The sequence below is a fragment of the Rhinopithecus bieti genome, unplaced genomic scaffold (assembly GCF_001698545.2).
Source record: "Rhinopithecus bieti isolate Rb0 unplaced genomic scaffold, ASM169854v2 scaffold_19737, whole genome shotgun sequence".
Classification (NCBI taxonomy): domain Eukaryota; kingdom Metazoa; phylum Chordata; class Mammalia; order Primates; family Cercopithecidae; genus Rhinopithecus; species Rhinopithecus bieti.
This window is the reverse complement of record NW_016809683.1, coordinates 365,504-387,512: the sequence shown is the minus strand read 5'-3', so window position 1 is coordinate 387,512 and position 22,009 is coordinate 365,504. Positions and strand designations below refer to the sequence as shown.

Genomic DNA, 22,009 nt, shown 5'->3' with positions numbered 1-22,009 from the left:
CCAAGTAATTTCTGTATTTTTAGTAGAAACGGGGTTTCACCATGTTGGCCAGGATGGTCTCCATATCCTGACCTCATGATCCGCCTGCCTCGTTTTTTAAAGAAACATAGGACAAGGTGATAAGTAGCTTATTTCCCGTGACAAAACCATCTGCATTCCTGACTTCCCCTTTACTTTCAAAGGTACCAGAATTTGCTGCTTTTATCATGCCCCAAATTCTGAGTCATCTGAACTTGGGTATTGCTGATAGGCATTCCCTGAGAGAGGAGAAATGGGCTTGGCGGAGACCTGTTGCTTGCCCAGCATGAGGCTGGATGCTACACCTTCTCCTGTGAATACCGTAACATTGTAGGCCCCCATTTTCCAGATGAGAAAACTAAGACTCAAGAAGGTTAAGTGAGTGACCTGAGGTCACACAGCTCATTAAAAGTGGAACCAGTTCTATAGCCCAGGCTTCGGGGCTCAACAAACTGCCTCTTCCATTGCACCGTACTGACCCTGGATTTTAGCAATCGTGAACATTTCTGCTCCTAGGTGAGGAAAATGTCAGAGGAAAATGAACTCAGGCCTGGCTGACTCCATAGTCATGCACATTCATCAAGCAGTTTTTGAGTAATTACTATGTTGTTACCACAGTAAAAAAGACATTGTCCCTGCCTCAAGGAGTTTCAGTCAAGTGCAGGAGAGGGGCATGGAAAATTGAACCCAGCAGGATAACATGCTGTGCCAGAGGAAGGGAAACAGCTTGCTTCTTGTTTTGGGAGCCCCTAATCCAGCCTGGGGCTGTGGGGGTGGTGGTGGCTGGAAGGCAGTGATTTGTAAGTTGAGACTTGGAGGAGGAGAGTATGGACGGAGGTGGGGGAAGAGTGTGCTAGATATCATGCTGTTTCTAAGAGGCTGAGCTATTCGTAATAAATGTACCTGCTTCTTGCCACACGTTCTTTCCCCTCCACAAAATTTCTTAATTTTCCACCTTTTCCTGGGGCTTTCTTTCTGAATACAAACTCATCCCATTGCCTCCTTTATGACTAATTGGACACTCGGACTTAATTGATTATGTATTAAGTTGGGGACTTGGAGCGACATTCAGGACTGGGCTCATGTTGAGATTAATTTATTCCTGTAGTCTTCCTGTTTTGCGGTGTAACTGAGTGCCTCACATGTGTGTTAAAAATAAAACGGAGAGTCAGGGCAATCTAATTAGACAGCTTAACCCATCACTCTGGTGTTCAGTCTTCACCCAGCTCTCCTGCTTTGATGGTAACCAAAATAGATGAGTAAGTTAATCAAAGGTCTGATTAAATAGCACGGCTCTGCAGCATGGACTGATGATTGCCAAGCCTCAGTTCAGGCAGATTGTTAGAGGAGAGAGGAGGCTGAGCTGAGCCCCAAAGGCCAGGGCTTTCATGAGGAAGATGTTTATAAAGCACATGGGAGGGAATTCCTCACTGAGTCCTCGGATCTTACTATGATGGCTAGTCAGGAATCTCACTCCAAAGGAAGGATGATGTAGTTTGGGGAAAGAACACAAACCTTCTCCTGGCAAATTGTGACTCTTAGAGCTTTGCACCTTGCTTGCTATGGGATTGTAGACAAATCGCCTGCCTTCCTATGCCTGCCTGCCATCCATCATCCGTTCATCCATCATCCATCCATCCATCCATCCATCCATCCATTCATCCATCATCCATTCATCCATCCATCCGTCCATCCATCCATCCATCATCCATTCATCCATCCATCCATCCATCCATCCATCCATCATTCATTCATCCATCCATCCATCCATCCATCCATCTGTTCCAGAAATGTGTTTTGGATGGATTCATCCATTCATCCATCCATTCATCCATCATCCATCCATCCATCTATTCATCCATCGTCCATTCATCCGTTCATTCATCCATTCATCCATCATCCATCCATCCATCATCCATCCATCTGTTCCAGAAACGTGTTTTGTACCTATTATATACAAGACATTGTGCTTTTTTTTTTTTTTTCTGAGACAGAGTTTCGCTTTTGTTGCCCAGGCTGGAGTACAATGGTGTGATCTCTGCTCAGTGCAACCTCTGCCTCCCAGGTTCCAGCGATTCTCCTGCCTGAGCCTCCCGAGTAGCTGGAATTACAGGCATGTGCCACCACACCCGGCTAATTTTGTATTTTTAGTAGAGATGGCATTTCTCCATGTTGTTCAGGCTGGTCTCAAGCTCCTGACCTCAGGTGATCCACCCGCCTCAGCCTCCTAAAATTCTGGGATTACAGGTGTGAGCCACTGCACCCGGCCAAGGCATTGTGCTTTGATTTTGTTGTTGTTCATTTAATTTGTCCTTTTGTTAACTGTGTGACTCTGTTGGTTGTGTGAGTTTTCCTTCTAGGTACTCTCTTGCCCTAACCCTCACTTTATGCTCCATGAGGCTGATGCATAAAGCATCTCTAATCTCACTTTCGCTCTGGTTTCCATTAGGGTTGACCAGAGGGCTCCCCTCCCGGGATACTGGTGGGCAGGAGGAGGGTAACATTGAGATGTTTTTTCCTGTTCTGGCTTATGGGTTGCCACAGGTAGGCTGTGTCCCTCTGCTGAAGGTCACTGCCTCAGCCAGATGGCCTTACTCATACGGCAGTTCTCTCTGGATTCCAGCATCTGTTGGCCTAGACGCTTTTGGCCTTGGGGTAGTACTGGCCCCAAGTACTCTTCCTGTCCTCTAGTAACTGCACAGTTCTTATTAAACTGCCCCTAATTCTGCATATACTTAGATTAAATAGTCCTTTTATTAAATCTTCCTTAGATTCCCCAGGAGAGTGTGCTGTTTCCACCCACACCCTGCCTGATAAGATGAAGTAAGTGTAGCAACATGGATGGAGCTGGAGGCCATTATCCTAAGTGAGCTAACTCAGAAGCAGAAAATCAAATATCACATGTTCTCACTTACAGGTGGAAGCTAAACAATAGGCATACATGGATACAAAGTTGGAAATAATAGACACTGGGGTCTCCAAAAGAAGAGAGGGTGAGAGCTGGGTAAGGGGTGAAAATTGCCTGCTGGATACAGTGTTCAACATTCAGGTGACAGGTGTACGGGAAGTCCAGTCTCCACCATTACACAGTGTACTCATATAACAAACATGTGTGTGTACCCCAGAATCTAAACTTAAAATTTTTTTTAAAAGGAGGGATGACCTTTATAAATAGCAGAAACTCAGACAAGCTGAGCAAACCTGTCCAAGGTGACATGGCGATGAAGTGATGATACTAGAATCTAAATCCAGGCATGTCTGACCCTGCCACCTCGGTTTTTTGTTCTCCTGCATACATCCTGGAGACCCTTACCTTCATCAGGAAGTACTGAAAGAGGCATTGATGTCTAAATACTTGGAATAAGATAGAGGGATCAGGAAGAAGGGTGGGTACCAGGCCCTTGAGTCCTTTAATATCTTTTAATTTTATACCACCGTGTGAAGTAGGCATCATCTCCATTTTACCAACTTTTAAAATGAGCAACTACTCTTAAAAGAAAACTAAGTAACCACATTGTTTTCAAACATGTCATAGTCTGGTGATGGTGGGAAAACAGGCACACAGGAGGCCAATTTAGGGAAGCTATGAGACAGGCTCTCCATGCTGACTCATGAGACCCATTCCATCTCTGAAACACACTCCATTTTACAGGTAAAGAAAACAAGGCTTAGAGAGATCAAATGCTCTGTGGGGCTAGAGCCCAGTTTTGAACTCCTGTCCGTTTTCCCCTCCTCCATGATGCCTGGGTGTAAGGTGACAGGGTCTCATACACAGAGTTAGGGATGCTTTTCTTGAAACTAATGAGAAGTAAAGCCAGTGGACTTCCTGGGTCGAGTGGGGACTTGGAGAACTTTTGTGTCTAGCTAAAGGATTGTAACTGCACCAATCAGCACTCTGTAAAACGCACCAATCAGCACTTTGTGTCTAGCTAAAGGATTGTAAGTGCACCAATCAGCATTCTGTAAAACGCACCAATCAGTGCNCTGCCTCCCAGGTTCCAGCGATTCTCCTGCCTGAGCCTCCCGAGTAGCTGGAATTACAGGCATGTGCCACCACACCCGGCTAATTTTGTATTTTTAGTAGAGATGGCATTTCTCCATGTTGTTCAGGCTGGTCTCAAGCTCCTGACCTCAGGTGATCCACCCGCCTCAGCCTCCTAAAATTCTGGGATTACAGGTGTGAGCCACTGCACCCGGCCAAGGCATTGTGCTTTGATTTTGTTGTTGTTCATTTAATTTGTCCTTTTGTTAACTGTGTGACTCTGTTGGTTGTGTGAGTTTTTCCTTCTAGGTACTCTCTTGCCCTAACCCTCACTTTATGCTCCATGAGGCTGATGCATAAAGCATCTCTAATCTCACTTTCGCTCTGGTTTCCATTAGGGTTGACCAGAGGGCTCCCCTCCCGGGATACTGGTGGGCAGGAGGAGGGTAACATTGAGATGTTTTTTCCTGTTCTGGCTTATGGGTTGCCACAGGTAGGCTGTGTCCCTCTGCTGAAGGTCACTGCCTCAGCCAGATGGCCTTACTCATACGGCAGTTCTCTCTGGATTCCAGCATCTGTTGGCCTAGACGCTTTTGGCCTTGGGGTAGTACTGGCCCCAAGTACTCTTCCTGTCCTCTAGTAACTGCACAGTTCTTATTAAACTGCCCCTAATTCTGCATATACTTAGATTAAATAGTCCTTTTATTAAATCTTCCTTAGATTCCCCAGGAGAGTGTGCTGTTTCCACCCACACCCTGCCTGATAAGATGAAGTAAGTGTAGCAACATGGATGGAGCTGGAGGCCATTATCCTAAGTGAGCTAACTCAGAAGCAGAAAATCAAATATCACATGTTCTCACTTACAGGTGGAAGCTAAACAATAGGCATACATGGATACAAAGTTGGAAATAATAGACACTGGGGTCTCCAAAAGAAGAGAGGGTGAGAGCTGGGTAAGGGGTGAAAAATTGCCTGCTGGATACAGTGTTCAACATTCAGGTGACAGGTGTACGGGAAGTCCAGTCTCCACCATTACACAGTGTACTCATATAACAAACATGTGTGTGTACCCCCAGAATCTAAACTTAAAATTTTTTTTAAAAAGGAGGGATGACCTTTATAAATAGCAGAAACTCAGACAAGCTGAGCAAACCTGTCCAAGGTGACATGGCGATGAAGTGATGATACTAGAATCTAAATCCAGGCATGTCTGACCCTGCCACCTCGGTTTTTTGTTCTCCTGCATACATCCTGGAGACCCTTACCTTCATCAGGAAGTACTGAAAGAGGCATTGATGTCTAAATACTTGGAATAAGATAGAGGGATCAGGAAGAAGGGTGGGTACCAGGCCCTTGAGTCCTTTAATATCTTTTAATTTTTATACCACCGTGTGAAGTAGGCATCATCTCCATTTTACCAACTTTTAAAAATGAGCAACTACTCTTAAAAGAAAAACTAAGTAACCACATTGTTTTCAAACATGTCATAGTCTGGTGATGGTGGGAAAACAGGCACACAGGAGGCCAATTTAGGGAAGCTATGAGACAGGCTCTCCATGCTGACTCATGAGACCCATTCCATCTCTGAAACACACTCCATTTTACAGGTAAAGAAAACAAGGCTTAGAGAGATCAAATGCTCTGTGGGGCTAGAGCCCAGTTTTGAACTCCTGTCCGTTTTCCCCTCCTCCATGATGCCTGGGTGTAAGGTGACAGGGTCTCATACACAGAGTTAGGGATGCTTTTTCTTGAAACTAATGAGAAGTAAAGCCAGTGGACTTCCTGGGTCGAGTGGGGACTTGGAGAACTTTTGTGTCTAGCTAAAGGATTGTAACTGCACCAATCAGCACTCTGTAAAAACGCACCAATCAGCACTTTGTGTCTAGCTAAAGGATTGTAAGTGCACCAATCAGCATTCTGTAAAAACGCACCAATCAGTGCTTTGTGTCTAGCTAAAGGATTGTAAATGCTCCAATCAGCACTCTGTAAAATCGCACCAATCAGTGCTCTGTGTCTAGCTAAAGGATTGTAAACACACCAGTCAGCACTCTGTAAAATGGACCAATCAGCAGGATGTGAGCGGGGACAAATAAGGGAATAAAAGCTGGCCATCTCAGCCAGCAGCAGCATCCTGCTGGGGTTCCCTTCCAAGCTGTAGAAGCTTTGTTCTTTTGTTCTTCACAATAAATCTTGCTGCTGCTCACTCTTTGGGTCTGCACCCCCTTTAAGAGCTGTGCCACTCACCACAAAGGTCTGCAGCTTCATTCTTGAAGTCCGTGAGACTAAGAACCCACCAGAAGGAACCAACTCCGGACACAATTGGATGTCTTGCTGCTATTTTTTCTTTCTCTGCATAAAATTTGGGTGAATGTGTTTCATTTGGTTTGATTACACATAGTTGCTTTTAAGTAAAAGCAGTTTTAAAGCTTGTTTTTTTCCCCTTTAACATCATATGCAGGTTTTTAGAAACTACATCTTAATCCACTTTGTTTTAAACAATTACATAGGATGCTATCAGAAAGAAAAGAGTCTCATGTTTGAATTAATTGTTCCATTTTGGGGCATTTTGATGGCTGCCTTTGGTAACATGGTAATGAACATCTTTGGTGTCTAAAACAGAATTTTTAAATCTGAATTTTTTAACGAACATCTCCTCAACATAGTCAAAGGTAAGGTCAAAGGAGATGAATATTTTTTGGAATCCTGGTAAGGTGGCCATATTCCCCATTTTAAAGGGTTCTATTAAAAGGGTTACCCGCTTGAAAATAAGTGTGCTTTGGCTCCCATGGAAACTCCCCATAGTGGCCAGGTTGGGGCCTCTGCCCACGATGATCTTCATAAATGACTGTGCATATATGAGAGCTTTCATCACACTGGTGCTTTTATTTTTATCCTTGCCTTTGGACACAAAATGGCACCCGTGTGTGTGCCTTGCTGATGACTCTGCCCATCTGCGAGCCATTGATTGTTCCATTATATTATGAGAGGATCACAATGTCAGTGCTCCATGGGTGGTTGATTTCTGTCCTATGTGTGTGTCCTCTATTGCTGTCAGGTGAAGAGTGTCGCATGATGACTAGGTCCTCCTTGTGGGTTTATCTGAGAATAAAGAGAAGGCAGTAGTAGCAATCTATTCAATTACAGTTTTAAAAGAATAAGCATAAGCTTTAACAATACCGTTACCCACTAATCTTTAATGACACGTAAATGGAATATGATTTAAAGAAATATATGTACATAGGAACAATTTGATATTGGTTGCAAAAGTATATGTAGTGGGATTCAGTTTTTGGACCTTTATGTTTTTGCATGTCCTTTTTTTCTCTAGTGGATCTATTTAATTTCTATAATAACAAAAGTTTTATTTAAAAATCTCAACATAGGATTTGTGGTAATAATTATTTCACAACTATTACTTTTCCTCTCCCTTAATTCAGATACATTTTCCTCCAGAAAACTTCACGTGTCAAAATGCAAATTATATAAATCTTTAAAAGAAAACTCATTCATTTATTCAACAAATTTGTATTGGATACTTTTCGTGTGTTAGGCTCTATTTATGATGTTTAAGCAAAGAATTAATATAGTGATTTTTCTTTTTTTCCCTTTCTCCAACTCCCTCTCTGCTTTGTTCTGTCTAGTCTGAAGTTTCCTGGATCCCCAATAAACATTACTCTGGGATTTATGGTCTGATGAAGCTTGTCCTGACCAAGACTCTTCCTGCCAACCTGGAGAGAGTCATCGTCCTTGACACAGATATCACCTTTGCCACCGACATTGCAGAGCTGTGGGCTGTGTTCCACAAGTTCAAAGGTAATAGTAGCCCATTTGCTTCTTCCCGATATCCTTGTAGGTATCACCTTGCCAAGAGTAGGGGTTGATTGTTTAAAAAAGGTGAGGTCACCTCAAATGAGGTTGTGCTAATGCGGTAGGTAAGGAATTACAAATACGGTTCAATATCAGCTCTGCTTGGATTTGAAAAATAATAGAGTAAAACAGAAACATGTTTACATTTCTTTAGTAAATGAAGATTTTTTAACAGATGAATATCAAATGTGTGTATTTTGTATGCAGATAGTGGAGTGTTCACATACTGGTGTTGGCACGTGCGTTCATTGGTTTTCTTTTTATCCACGGATAGTCTAATTGCCAAGAAAGCCTGTGAGGTAGTAGAGATGAGTATTGATTCCAGAGTTTTTGAAAATGTTCTTAGAGCTTTTGCTTTCATTAACGTTGTGGTTTATCATTTTAAGGAGATGTATGTGTTTGGCTTTACAAGACATTCTTTCTAGTCTGGTGGGTTTCTTTATAGCTGCTATTGTAACTCTCGTCACAGCCTCGAAGTACAGGAGAGTACCTAGTGGGAAGTCGTGAGCTCGGTAGGTGTATTAACTGTGGCATGGATATGTGAGAGAAGTGGCAGGTTAGCACAAATCTCAGACTGTTATTTTAATACCTCTCTCCCAGATGTCTTTTTAAAAATTATATTGTTTTAAAATTCTTCTATATTGGATGAGTACATTGAGAAAGAAATTCGACAGTGAAATTTTCCTTTTTTTTTTTTTTTTTTTAATTGCACACTGGCCCCTTCTGTGTTTAAAATGCCTTCTGCCATTCTTCTTAGCTCCATATGCTATGAAAGCAAGACACTACTTAATGATTTTAAATCCCAGCATTTTCATAAATCACGGGATATTCCTGTTGGTTTCTGTTTCTATTCATGAACAGAGAGTGAATTTCCTTGCCTGCCCCAGTCACTCCCTGCTTCCTTCTCAGGGCGTCTGAGCTCTAGGCTAATTGAGGAAAGTCTTCACCAAATCATGGGAATGACATTGTGATCCCTGGGACTCTTTCCCTTGTCGGAATCAAAATTTACTTTTCTTATTCATGTCAATAATGACACTGACAATGACCTCATTTAGGACAACTGTTGAAACTGAGTATGTCACAGCTCTCTAATCTTCATAGAACGCGTGGACATGTCCTTTTATTTCATAAAGAAAGAAACGGAAGCTCAGAGGGATGCAGGCTTTTCCCAGAGGTGAGATCAGAGTGCCTGTGTCTTGGCTTCCATCCACTGCCCTTTTCAAGTTCCCCTATCGTGTCTGCTTTGTTTTTCTCTTTCTGATCACAGTGAACTCACGAGGGGCAGTTTTTCTATAATTACATGGTGTTTTATTCATTTCTTTATGCTGATGTTGAGTGTTCAGTGATACATGTCTTCAGCCAGCGTTTATTGCATCCCTACTGGGTGTCAAGCAGTATGACTGGCTCTCCAAATAAGGAGATGAGTAATGAGAGGACAGTGAGAGTTGTCACCTCTCCTAGAGGGGTTAGAGAAGGTAGCTGGGAAGGTGTCATGGAGGAGCTCCTAATTGTGCTCTGTCTCATCGGATGAGAATGGTGGTCGTATGCACTAGACTCCCACATTCTCCTTTGGGAATAAAGACCTTATTACCCCAGCTGCTGGGAGTAGTCCCTGCAGAAGAGGCTCCCCGGCATCGGCCCTTTTTGCAGTTGCCTTAGTTGAAGTGAGTGGCCATGCCTGTGGCCACACCCCTTCCCGGGACGCCACACATCATGGAATGACTGATGGACATGAGATCCTGCAGGATCATCTGCTACACTTGGAGACTGCCTCACAGGTCGATTTTCCCCTCTGCCTAGTCCTGCTTTCCCCTTCCCTTTCATAGGTGCTGTTCTCAAGAGCTCTCTCTAATAAACCTTGTATGCTGACTTCCATCTTAGAGTCTTTTTCCAAAAATACTCAACCTGCACCATACAGTTAGAGCTATAAGTCTCCGTTGGATAAGTATAACCACCATAGTCACCAGAACAGGTCATCAGAAATTGTAGAGCTGTAGCTAGGAAATCACGTTTATTCTCTTGCAGCTTGCAATGGCTATAGTGCTAGTGGAGCTCTGTAGCCAATAACAACATGAATTATCATGGTTATTTTAAATACACTGATATCATCCATTCCAGGGAAGGCACCAGAGCTCTTGTTGCTCCCATAGCTGGCCCAAGGACTTGATTTGGAGGACTCTCAGATTCAAGGCAGCTCCTGGGGCTGAGCAGGGTATATGGGCCAAGGTCAGGACAGGGACAAGGTAAATTTGAATGCAAGGAGCTGAGTTAATGGACTGCATTTTATTTGCTCGTTCTTTTGTTGGTTTATTTCTAGCATTTGTTAGGCCCCCACTGTGAAGAGGAATACATTAGATGCTGTTGTTACCTAAGGCTGTTGAGAACACAGCACCTGCCTTCAAGGAACTCAATAACAAGGCAGAGTGCATTGCGCGTTTATCTATCACCAGCAAAGGAGTACAAAACATCAGAGGTTTTCCCATGCCCACCCTAATTTTTCTGGAAAAATACAGAGATGAAAAGAAAATAAGTAAGCTCATCTCTTCTCCATATGTCCCTATTTTGTATCACTTTTGTATGTGTGCGATCGTTTTTCTAAACCAAACTATCAAAAGCCAGGTCATGGAATAGGAAGAAAGCCTGTTAGGCCCATAAATGTAGAATGTTCAGATCTGAGAGAGAGTGTCCTTCATAAAGGCAATTGTCGTTGACATCTTTCACTGTAAATAGTTGGAGTGATGTTGATACAATGTGGCCTGGCTAATTTTTCTCTCTGAGAACACCTGGTTGTCTGGGGCTGCAGTGGCTCTTGGTCAGATCGCGCGTAGACTAGGTTCCTTTGTGGCGTGCTGTGAAAGCCCCTTGTTCCTAAATTCATTACTGGGAGAATTACGAAGAAGCCTTTTTAAGGACTTAGACCCATCCTCAGCCTCTACCAGAAGAAGCCTCTTAGAGATGTCTCCATCTTCCCTGAGCTCGACTTCAGCTAAGTAGCAGATACCTCCCTCCCAAGTCAGTGGTTTGCACCTTTCCCCAGCCTGCACCAGCAGCTGGAAGATTTTCAGAACCACCCATTCTTGGCAGAAAGAATCAGACATACCATTATTGGCCAGGTTCAGGAGCCACCCATTCGGTCAGTATTTACTGGGCTCCTTCTAGGTGCCAGGTAGTTTTATAACTGTTGGGACTGTTGCAAGAATAAGACTGTTTGGAGAGCCCCTAGCTACACTGGGGTGGTAGTACCAGAGTGGCTAGCAGCCCTGTCCTAACAGAAAATTCAGGGGAGCTGAACGTGGGTATGGTATGCTTCTCACGAGATACATCTGGTGTACCTGGCAGGGGTCCCTCATACGGGAAACTTATTTTTATAGGCAGATGTCCTTATAGGTCTTGTCTGACCTGTGTTCAGTTTACACCTGTCTGAGCACCAACTACTCTGCCACTGGGAACCTGACCTTGTCCTCTCCCTGGCATACCAGGGAAAACCGGCCTGGGGCAGCCCCTGGTTCTTCAATGGAAAGTGCAAATTCAGCACCCCCTTACAATGGAAACAAGTTCAAAGATTTTTTACCTCTTCTTTTTTTTTTTTTTTTGGATACAGAGTCTCGCTCTATCGCCCAGGCTGGTGTGCAGTGGCATCATCTCAGCTCACTACAGCCTCCACCTCCTGGGTTCAAGTGATTCTTCTGCCTCAGCCTCCCAGGTAACTGGGATTACAGGTGCACGCCACCACACCTGGCTAATTTTGTATTGTTAGTAGAGACAGGGTTTCACCATGTTGGCCAGGCTGGTCTTGAACTTCTGACCTCAAGTGATCCACCTGCCTCAGTCTTCCAAAGTGCTGGGATTACAGGCGTGAGCCACTGTGCCTGGCCGATTTTTTACTTTCAAATCCTGAGCAGGGAACATGCAGTGGATCAGGAAGGCAGTCCTCCATCCATGGTCACACGAGGCAGGAACGAAGAGTCAGGCACAGAGAAACACCTAGCTGTAGATTAAGCAAATAGGGTGTGGGTCACTGTGAATTCTAGGGCAAATGCCTGAATATTCCATTTAAAGAAAGTGGGAAAAGTTGGCCAGGCCCAGTGGCTCATGCCTGTAATTCCAGCACTTCAGGCGGTCAAGGTGGGCAGATCACCTGAGGTTGAGAGTTCAAGACCAGCCTGACCAACATGGAGAAACCCCACCTCTACTAAAATACAAAATTAGCCAGACATGGTGGCACATGCCTGTAATCCCAGCTACTCTGGAGGCTGGGGCAGGAGAATCGCTTGAAACCAGGTGACAGAGGTTGCGGTGAGCTGAGATCGTGCCATTGTACTCCAGCGTGGGCAACAAGAGTGAAACTCTGTCTCAAAAAAAAAGAAAAGAGGGCCGGGCGCGGTGGCTCAAGCCTGTAATCCCAGCACTTTGGGAGGCCNCAAATGCCTGAATATTCCATTTAAAGAAAGTGGGAAAAGTTGGCCAGGCCCAGTGGCTCATGCCTGTAATTCCAGCACTTCAGGCGGTCAAGGTGGGCAGATCACCTGAGGTTGAGAGTTCAAGACCAGCCTGACCAACATGGAGAAACCCCACCTCTACTAAAAATACAAAATTAGCCAGACATGGTGGCACATGCCTGTAATCCCAGCTACTCTGGAGGCTGGGGCAGGAGAATCGCTTGAAACCAGGTGACAGAGGTTGCGGTGAGCTGAGATCGTGCCATTGTACTCCAGCGTGGGCAACAAGAGTGAAACTCTGTCTCAAAAAAAAAGAAAAGAGGGCCGGGCGCGGTGGCTCAAGCCTGTAATCCCAGCACTTTGGGAGGCCGAGACGGGCGGACCACGAGGTCAGGAGATCGAGACCATCCTGGCTAACACGGTGAAACCCCGTCTCTACTAAAATACAAAAAACTAGCCGGGCGAGGTGGCGGCGCCTGTAGTCCCAACTACTTGGGAGGCTGAGGCAGGAGAATGGCGTGAACCCGGGAGGCGGAGCTTGCAGTGAGCTGAGATCTGGCCACTGCACTCCAGCCTGGGTGGCAGAGCGAGACTCCGTCTCAAAAAAAAAAAAAAAAAAAAAAAAAGAGAAAGAAAGTGGGAAAAGCAAGGAGCCCAGTCTACATACTGATCTTCCGCCACCAGCTTGTGTGGTGTGGAACCCGAAACCCTGTCAAGGGTGACTGAGCCCTGGGTCAGTATACGAAAGTTAAACATATGTTCCAAATTGATACGAGGCAACAGAAAATTATAAGAATTCACTACAAAGCAAAACCCAGTCCCTCCCCCGTGGGAGGGAGTGGAGGGAGACAGACAACAGAAAAATAAACAAGTAAAGTATATAATGTGTTAGAGGTGATTGGCGCTCTGCCTTTATCCAGGGGAAGAGTGCAAGGCGCCCTAGCACTAAAGGTAGCAAGGATGAACTTTGCAGAGTGGAGTGGCCTGTTTCAGGAACGAATGGAGGTTGGATCAGAGCAGAGGGAGCCCAAGGGCATGCTGGGAGGCTGCTAAGTTCAGGTCATAGGGGCTACAAAGGTCAGGTTGTGGGGACCTTATTTGTCAGGTCATGAGAAGACTTTGCCTTTCTGTTCAGTGGTTTGGGGAGCCATTGGCGGGCTTTGAGCAGAGGCGTGATTCAGTCTGATTTAGTATTGTTAATGACTTACCCTGGCTGCTCTTTTGAGACTAGGATGAACAGTAAAACCTATCCTCAAAAGGTTTAGGAGGTAATCCAGTCATCCAGGGGAGAGATGATTTTGGCTGAGACCCAGGTGGAACAGTAGAGATGGTAGAAGTCATCATATTAGGGGTGCATTTTGAAGCTCGAGTCATTAGGATGTTCCATTGATTGGATATGGGGAATGAAAAAAGTGGGCTTGAGGATGACCCCATGGTGGCTGGCTGGGTGAGGTGACATCTGTGAGACACAGAAGACTGCAGGAAGAACAGGGTGTGTGGGAAGATCAGGAGTTTGGTGTGAGGCTTGTGAAATCTGAGATGCCTAACACACATCCACATGGAGCTGGTGAGGAGCCAAGTGGCTAAATGAGTGTTTGTAAAACACAGGGAAAGCTAACTACCATTTCTTAAGCAGGTCTTAGGTTCTGGGCACTGAGCTAGAAGCTTTGCACACTTGAAAGTTAAATAAACTGGCGGCTCACGCCTGTAATCCCAGCACTTTGGGAGGCTGAGGCGGGCGGATCAGGAGGTCAAGAGATCGAGACCATCCTGGCTAACACAGTGAAACCCCATCTCTACTAAGAAAATACAAAAAAATTAGCCGGGTATGGTGGTGGGCGCCTGTAGTCCCAGTCACTCGGGAGGCTGAAGCAGGAGAATGGCGTGAACCCGGGAGGTGGAGCTTGCAGTGAGCTGAGTTCGTGCCACTGCACTCCAGCCTGAGCAACAGAGCAAGACTCTGTCTCAAAAAAAAAAAAAGAAGTTAAATAAACTGGGCTCAGGAGAGATTAAATTACATGCTCAGAGAGCTATTACATACCAAAATTGAACCCCAGTCCATATGGCTTTAGATTCTGTGCTCTGTCCACTGACCCAGGAGGCTGTGCTGTGCTTAGAACAGGTGTGATTGCCAAGTACCTGTCACCTTGGACCCCTGCGTGCCTTGGTTTTTACTGCACAAAACACTGGAAATAATATGTGATTGTCATCATTTGGGGAGGCTGTTATGAAGACATAAATAATACATGCACACCCATAATCTGAAGCTTTTGGAAGGAGGCCGTGCTGAATATTCAAGATAGTGTTTTGATCCATAAGCACAGATGCCTCCTCTCTAAGAGGGTCTTCTTGCCACAGTGTAAAATTCTGACCCTAAGCAGGTATGGTCAAACTATCCGGCATACGTGGGCACTACCTTCCTCACCCTCATGGCACCGCAGATGTGCCATGCCACTGGGTATCGTTCAGGGCCTAATAGACTCTGTGTGGTTCCTTACAGCTAACATGTTTAAGCACTTAGTCTGTGCCAGCCACTCTGTTAAGTACTTTATGGATAAACTTATTTAATCCTCACAACCCTCCCATGAAGTGATTACTGTTCATGTTCCTATATTAGAGATTTGGGACCTGATGCTTAGGGAGGCATAGTTTACCTGGAGCCTCACGTGTCTTGTCATGAAACTGAGATTTGAACCCAAACGGTCTGACTTTGAATCCAGTCCTCTTTACTCTGCACCCTTCTTTCCTTTGAAGAGGAGTAAGAGAAATCATTGTCATGTGGGTGGAGTTAAGAGTGTCTTTGGAGAGACCAAAGTTAGATTCGTGAAAGAACTCAAAGTGATCATATACACCAGTTTGTAGAGGGCGGGCCCAGGGCGATCCAGGCATTTAGAGAACAAAGGCAGGGAAGCAAAATTAGCATAGAAAAGTGTAGTTTTCCTAGGATTTGAGAAATAAAATCCCAATCTCCAGAATTCTGGCCCAGCATGTGACTTCCCAGAACATTGTCTTTAAGTAGCTAGAGGTGGGGTCCAAGAGCTCTACCTAGAGACTCAGCATGTCCAGAGAATAAGTCAGGATCGCCCTGATGACTCCGTCACCACGGGCACATGCAGTGGCCTGAAGGTTTGTGTCCTCGCAAAGTTCCTGTGTTGAAACCTAACCCCCAGTGCAATGGCATTAAGAGTAGAGCCTTTAGGAGGCGATTAGCTCATGACAGCTGTATGAGTGGGATTAGTACCTTTGTAAAAGAGGCTTGACAGACCTTGCTCACCCCTTATATGTGAGGACACAGTAAAAGGGATACCATCAGCAGGGTGCGGTGGCTCACACTTGTAATCCCAGCACTTTGGGAGGCCGAGGGCGGTGGATCACCTGAGGTCAGGAGTTCAAGACCAGCTTGGCCAACATGGCGAAACTCTGCCTCTACTAAAAATACAAAAATTAGCTGGGCCTGGTGGTGCATGCCTGTAATCCCAGCTACTCAGGAGGCTGAGGCAGTAGAATCGCTTGACACTGGGAGACAAAGGTTGTAGTGAGCCAAGATCACACCATTGCACTCTAGCCTGGGCGACAGAGCAAGACTGCATCTCAAAAGAAAAGGGTACCATCAGTGAGGCAGAGAGTTCTCACCATGCATCTGATCTGTTGGTGCCTTGATCTTGGACTTCCCAGCCTCTAGAACTGCAAGCAATACATTTCTGTTTTTTATAAATTACCCAGTGTCAGATATTTTGTTTTATCAGCTCAAACTGAATAAGACAGCAATCTTAGTTGATTTAGGCTCAAAGAAGGAATAATGCTAGCGGGGTCTTTGTGAGAATTGCACAAGGTAATGTGCATTATTTTTCCACATTCCATTTTCTCTAAGGACTCCTGCCGGAGTGAATGGGATGACGGCGGACATCATTAATGTGTGTCTGCTCCATTAGCTCACAGTTCCGTCCACAGAGCCATTGGGGCTGTAAAATAATATAGAAAAGCTGAACATGAAGAACATTGAAGTATTACTTTTGAAAAGTAATACATTTGTAGAAATGTTATGCTTATAATCAGTTGCCTCGAAGGAGTTTTTAACACTCTTTGAAGTTTCTTCAGGTCTCATCTTTCTTTGTTACCTTGCTGCCCTGCCTGTCTCCTCTGATGGAATTGGTGGAGTCAGAAGAGCTTAGCAAAGAAGAGACCAAGTTTCAAGTCCCTGCTGGTCTTCTGTATCAGCAGGGTGATCTTAGGGAGGTCATTGAACCACTCTTGACCTCGCCTCTGCACCTGTAGAAAGAAAATACTGACATCTGCTCAGAGCGGTTGTGTGAGATTTGAGGAGGTGATTCAGTGATCCTGGTACCCAACAGACACTTGGGCCTTGTGTGTTCCTTTCCCCTTTCCTTCCTCCTGTCTCCTGTGGTTACATTTGGTATTGTCCCATTGGCCCGTTTTTCCTCAACTTTAAATCTTTCTCCTTTCCTGCCTTCCCTTATCTCCAAATGAAACTCAGTGTCCCCCGCCCTGTTAGCCCATAGAAAAGGAATCAAAGAAGACCTTATAAGACAATCCCATGACCTCATGCCAGTCAGATTTTCCTGATTAAAGCCTTCCCTTCTTGGCTGACCCAGTGTGCCCCTTTCTAGGGCTCAGCATAGACAGATTTCCACGCATCTCACATTGACTCCTGACAGTTCCTAAACTTCAGAGACTGTTTTGCCACAGGGAAAAAAAATAGAAATTTTAAAAGATGAAATTCTCAAAGTCCTGTAAAATGACACCAACAGCTGGTGTCTGTAGAGGCAATGCGCTCTTATCACAGAAGGCACTGGAATTCAGCTGGGAAAGAGAGAGGCTGGGCTTGTTCTTGGTCAGCAATCATCCTGGGCATTTCTTTTTAATCTGTGCTGGGCCTTTAGATGTTCTCCTGGGCTGGGCACAGTGGCTCACGCCCATAATCCCAGCACTTTGGGAGGCTAAGGCGTGTGGATCACCTGAGGTCAGGAGTTCAAGACCAGGCTGGCAAACATGGCGAAACCCTGTCTCTACTAAAAATACAAAAAATTAGCCAAGCGTGGTGCTGGTCACCTGTAATTCCATTTACTTGGGAGGCTGAGGCAGGAGAATTGCTTGAACCCTGGAGGCAGAGGTTGCAGTGAGCCAAGATTGTACCACTGCATTCCAGCCTGGGTGACAGAGCGAGACTCTGTCTCAAAAAATAAATAAATAAAAAGTTCTCCTGCACTCCCAGTATTGATAAAGTTGCCTCCTCACTACCAGTTTTCATGGTTTTGTTTAGGTCTTTAAATGCCCTCTAGCTCCTAGTTGATTTTCCACTTGGAGAATTTTGATGACCTCTTCCATTATTTCCTCCTTGTACCCTCCTGCTTTCTCCGCCTCTCTTAACCAGCCTGCCTTCTACTCAGAATCAGAAACTAGTGCTTTGATTTTCTTAATAGATGCTTCCATTGCTTAATAGGTTCTTCCATTGGTCCAGCCCAGATGTACAACACTGAAGCAACCCCAAGGATTTTTTCACTGGCAGAATTGGGTGAAGAGGTTTTAATTATTTTCAGATTAACTTTGAAGCAAATCTGCCTTGTCTTACTATATTAGGAAGATCATTTAACTTCTCAGAGCCTCGTTTTTGTTGTTCTGTAAAAGTGAGGGAATGATGCATTAATAACTGCCCCATAGGCTTTATTTTGGTGATTAAGTCAGATAATGGCTCTGTATTGCACAATACCTAGTAAGTGATAGTTCTGTTCTTTTCTTTCTGTGTCTTAGGGGGGTTTGTTTGTTTGTGAAACAGAGTCTCACTCTGTCGCCAGGCTGGAGTGCAGTGGCACTGTTATGCCCAGACCGTTTATTCCCAAAGAGACCCACCAGAGTCCAGAGTCAAAGCCAGGCGGCAAGAGATCTTTAATGCCAAGTTCGAACTTGGCCCTCCGTTCTACAACATACAAGAGGGCCTGGAAAAATGCCTGCGCTTGCTTTTTTATAGCTCGAGGTAAAACAGGACTTTTCAGGTTACGGAGTAACAAAGGATTTTCTCTAGGTACCGGCATTACAATTTAGTTTACCTTTTAATTATGCTTTTAGCAGTTTTCTTATTGGTTCCTGCGGCTTTTACAAACAGTTGTAACCCTTATCAGAGATTTTCCACGGTGTTGTTTTTCTTTGAAATATATGGAGGAATGTGTTTGTGTCGGGCCCAGAAGTGGAGGGCATTGTCAGGCTGTTATGTGTTTGTGTCGGGCCCAGAAGTGGAGGCATTGCTCAAGCTGTTATGTGTTTGTGTCGGGCCCAGGAAGTGGAGCATTAGCTCACGCTGTGATTGTGTTTGTGTCGGACTCAGGAAGTGGAGGCATGTGGGGTCATATGGGGGGATGTGATGTGCTCAAGGCTGTGATGTGTTTGTGTTGGGCCCAGGAAGTGGAGGCATATGGGGGGATGTGATGTGCTCAAGGCTATGATGTGTTTGTGTTCTTTCAGCACGATCTCCGCTCACTGCAACCTCTGCCTCCCAGGTTCAAGTGATTCCCCTGCCTCAGCCTCCCGAGTAGCCGGAAGTACAGGCGTGCACCACCACGCCTGGCTAATTTTTTGTATTTTAGTAGAAACGGGGTTTCACCATGTTGGCCAGGCTGGTCTCGATCTCCTGACCTTGTAATCTGCCCGCCTCGGCCTCCCAAAGTGCTGGATTACAGGCGTGAGCCACTGCGGCCGGCCTCTTTCTTTTTGTTTTTTTTTCTTGCTCTTCAGCCTGAAATTTTGGAGAGTTCACGGACCAGAAACTAACCCTAACCTCTACCTACCTTCCTGAGTTCCTTTCTCCCTCCTTCCCTCCCTCCCTCCCTCCCTCCCTCCCTCCCTTCCTCCCTCCCTTCCTTCCTTCCTTCCTTCCTTCCTTCCTTCCTTCCTTCCTTCCTTGCCTGCTGCACCCATTCAGTCATTCATTCTTTCATTAATTTACTACATTCTGAGCCTCTTGGCCTGCCCTAGGCCCTGGGGGTAAAATATTAACTGAGACAGACCCAGCTGTATCCTCCTGTTGCTTATATCTATTAAATGTGTTTTATGTGTCGTGCCCTGGACCATCTCATTTAGCCTTCATAAAAAACTCTTTAAGTCTGTTGCCTGAAATCACTGACTACAAGTTAGTGGCAAAACCTGGACTGAAGCCAGGCTGATCTCAGAGCCCACACTTAACCACTAGATTCTAGATACATCTGAACACATAGTTACATGCAAGTGTAGAAAGTCTCTTGAAAGGGAAAAGTCCGGGTGAGGTTGAATCACATTTTAGGGAAAGCATTGCTAGTGAGGGAAGTTGGAGGGAGTCAGGAGGGCTTCTGAAGGGAAAGAGGTGGATGCACTGCCCTCTAGTCTCACTTAGAGCAGCATATGCGAAGACCTGAGATCCAGAGAGAGAGTGGTACAGACAGAAACCGAAAGAAACATTCAATCTACTTTTTTTTTTTTTTGAGATGGAGTCTTGCTCTGTCCACCCAATCTGGAGTGCAGTGGTGTGATCTCCACTCACTGCAACCTCCACCCCCTAGGCTCAGGCGATTCTCCTGCCTCAGCCTCCCGAGTTGCTGGGATTACAGGAATGCGCCACCACACCCGGCTAATTTTTTGTATTTTTAGTAGAGATGGGGTTTCACCATATTGGCCAGGCTGGTCTCAAACTCCTGACCTCCGTCGATCCACCTGCCTCAGCCTCCCAAAGTACTGGGATTACAAGCATGAGCCACTGCACCCAGCCCCTCAATCTACTTTTCAGACAGGCCAGACAAGCTTCTACCTTTGGTCCTCTGCTCTAACGTTCCCTGTAGTACCTGGAATGCTTCTCTCTTCCAGATCATTCCCTGTCTCGCTACCATAATGCCCTTGGATTCTTTGCCCAAACCTCAGCTTCTCAGCAAGGCTTTTCCTGACTGTCCCATTGAATCCTACAGCCTGAGACACCATCCCATTTTTCTCCACTGCTCTTTCATTTTTATTTTTTTTCAAGAGGACTCATCACCTTCTAATGAGTATGTAATTACTTATCAAGAGGGCTGCTCTGCCTCACCCCATAGGCAGCACAGACCCAGGTACCAGGATACAGCTGGCTCCATCTGGTTATTGTGTGTTCTTTCTAGGGACCTCCCACAGATACCAAAATCTGCAGATGCTCGAGTCCCTGATATATAAAATAGTGCATTTACACATCATCTGTGGACATCCTCCTGTATGCTTTAAATCATCTCTAGATTATTTATAATTCCTCATGCAATTCAGTTCAGAAGATTTGAAAAGATCCCTTTGGCTGACGTGTGGGGATGATCTGAAGAGTGAGACAGGAAAACAGTACTTTCAAAGAGAGTTGGCAGCAGGTAGGAGGCTCCAGTCTCAGCAAAAGACCATTGTGGCCCATAGCCGGATGTTAGCCTTGGAGGCAGAGCGAGGGATGCAGATTAGAGATTAATGGGGACGTAGAGTGGATAGCACCAGATGGTGAGTTCGGTCTCGGACATGCAGAGATGGGGTAAACAGGTCTAGATCTTACAAGAAGGGTCAGGGCTAGGGGTCTCTTCATTTTTTTTTTTCTCAAAAAAGGTCTCTTCTGAAATAGAGCTTTTTTGGTGTTAAAATAGATATTCTCACCAAATGGTTCCAGTTTCCTTTTCTGGATGGCCAGGTGAGCCCCATTGTAGAATCCAGTGGGGGCAGCCTTGTAGTGCCTCATACAATGTAAATGCCCCGCAGGGAGAGCTGGGGGGTAGGGGGGCGCGGGGGAGGATTTGATGAATCTAAAACGAGGCTCATTGGATGGGGGCAGGATGAAATCAGCAAGCGCAAAGGCTGGGCAAGGTGTGATTGGCAAGCTGTGATTTGCGAGGAGGAAGAACGGAATGGATGCCGAGCGGAATTCATGAGGCAGGATCCCTGGACTCTCCCTGATTGTGTCCTGAGCTCCTCCTTGTACAGCCCACATCCAGTGAATGGTGTTCGCTGCTGCCTCCAGCTGCCGCTGCGTTGTAAAGCCAGCCGTGCCCTGGGTCCCTGGCTCTGTGCTGCTTACTGGGTGGGGCAGAGGAGCCTCTTGGATCCATCACCAGGATTCCACGGACCTCTCTATCAGTTTGGGGACTTTCTTAGATTCACAGGGCTCAGACTCTCAGGGAGGTGAGCTGGAGGACACTTCTAGGCTCCTCACCAAGGGGAGGAGAGACATCTCTGGAGGTAGACATGAGATGTTTCTTTCCCCACTCCCTTTCCCAACTCAGGTATTCACTCCAAGGGTGGAGGGACAGATGTGTCAAGGGCCCTTCCTTGGGGTTGCTTTGCATCCTCTTGCCATCTTTGCAATGTCGGGGTGTTGGGCTCAACTCTAAACCTCTGTCTCCTGTGGGCAAGATGGGGAGAATGATACTCCTGGGGTATTGGTGTGAGGGTAACGTGACGTGATACATAGCAAAGTCTTAGTGCTCTTCCTGACACAGTAAGCTCTTGACAGTGTTAGCTTCTGCTGTTACTAATATTAGAGCTATTTTGTTTTGTTTTGTTTTTGTGACAGGGTCTTGCTGTGTCACCCAGGCTGGAGCGCAGTTGTGGGATCATAGCTCATTGACACCTGAAATTCCTGGACTCAAGGGATTCTCCCGCCTCAGTTTCCAGAGGAGTTGGGACTATAGGCATGTGCCACCACGTCCGGCTATTTTTTTTTTAA

At 45.6% G+C, this 22,009-nt stretch overlaps 1 protein-coding gene across 5 annotated transcripts in view; it reads left to right on the top strand.

Moving 5' to 3' along the window:
• The window catches only part of LARGE1 (LARGE xylosyl- and glucuronyltransferase 1), a 653,148-nt gene that overhangs the window by 362,504 nt on the left and 268,635 nt on the right, over window positions 1–22,009 (top strand). For all 5 annotated transcript variants that reach the window (XM_017890120.1, XM_017890121.1, XM_017890123.1 and 2 more), the window contains one exon: window positions 7,642–7,813. In XM_017890120.1, coding sequence (XP_017745609.1) covers window positions 7,642–7,813 — 172 coding nt within the window. The remainder of the gene's footprint in view (window positions 1–7,641; window positions 7,814–22,009) is intronic.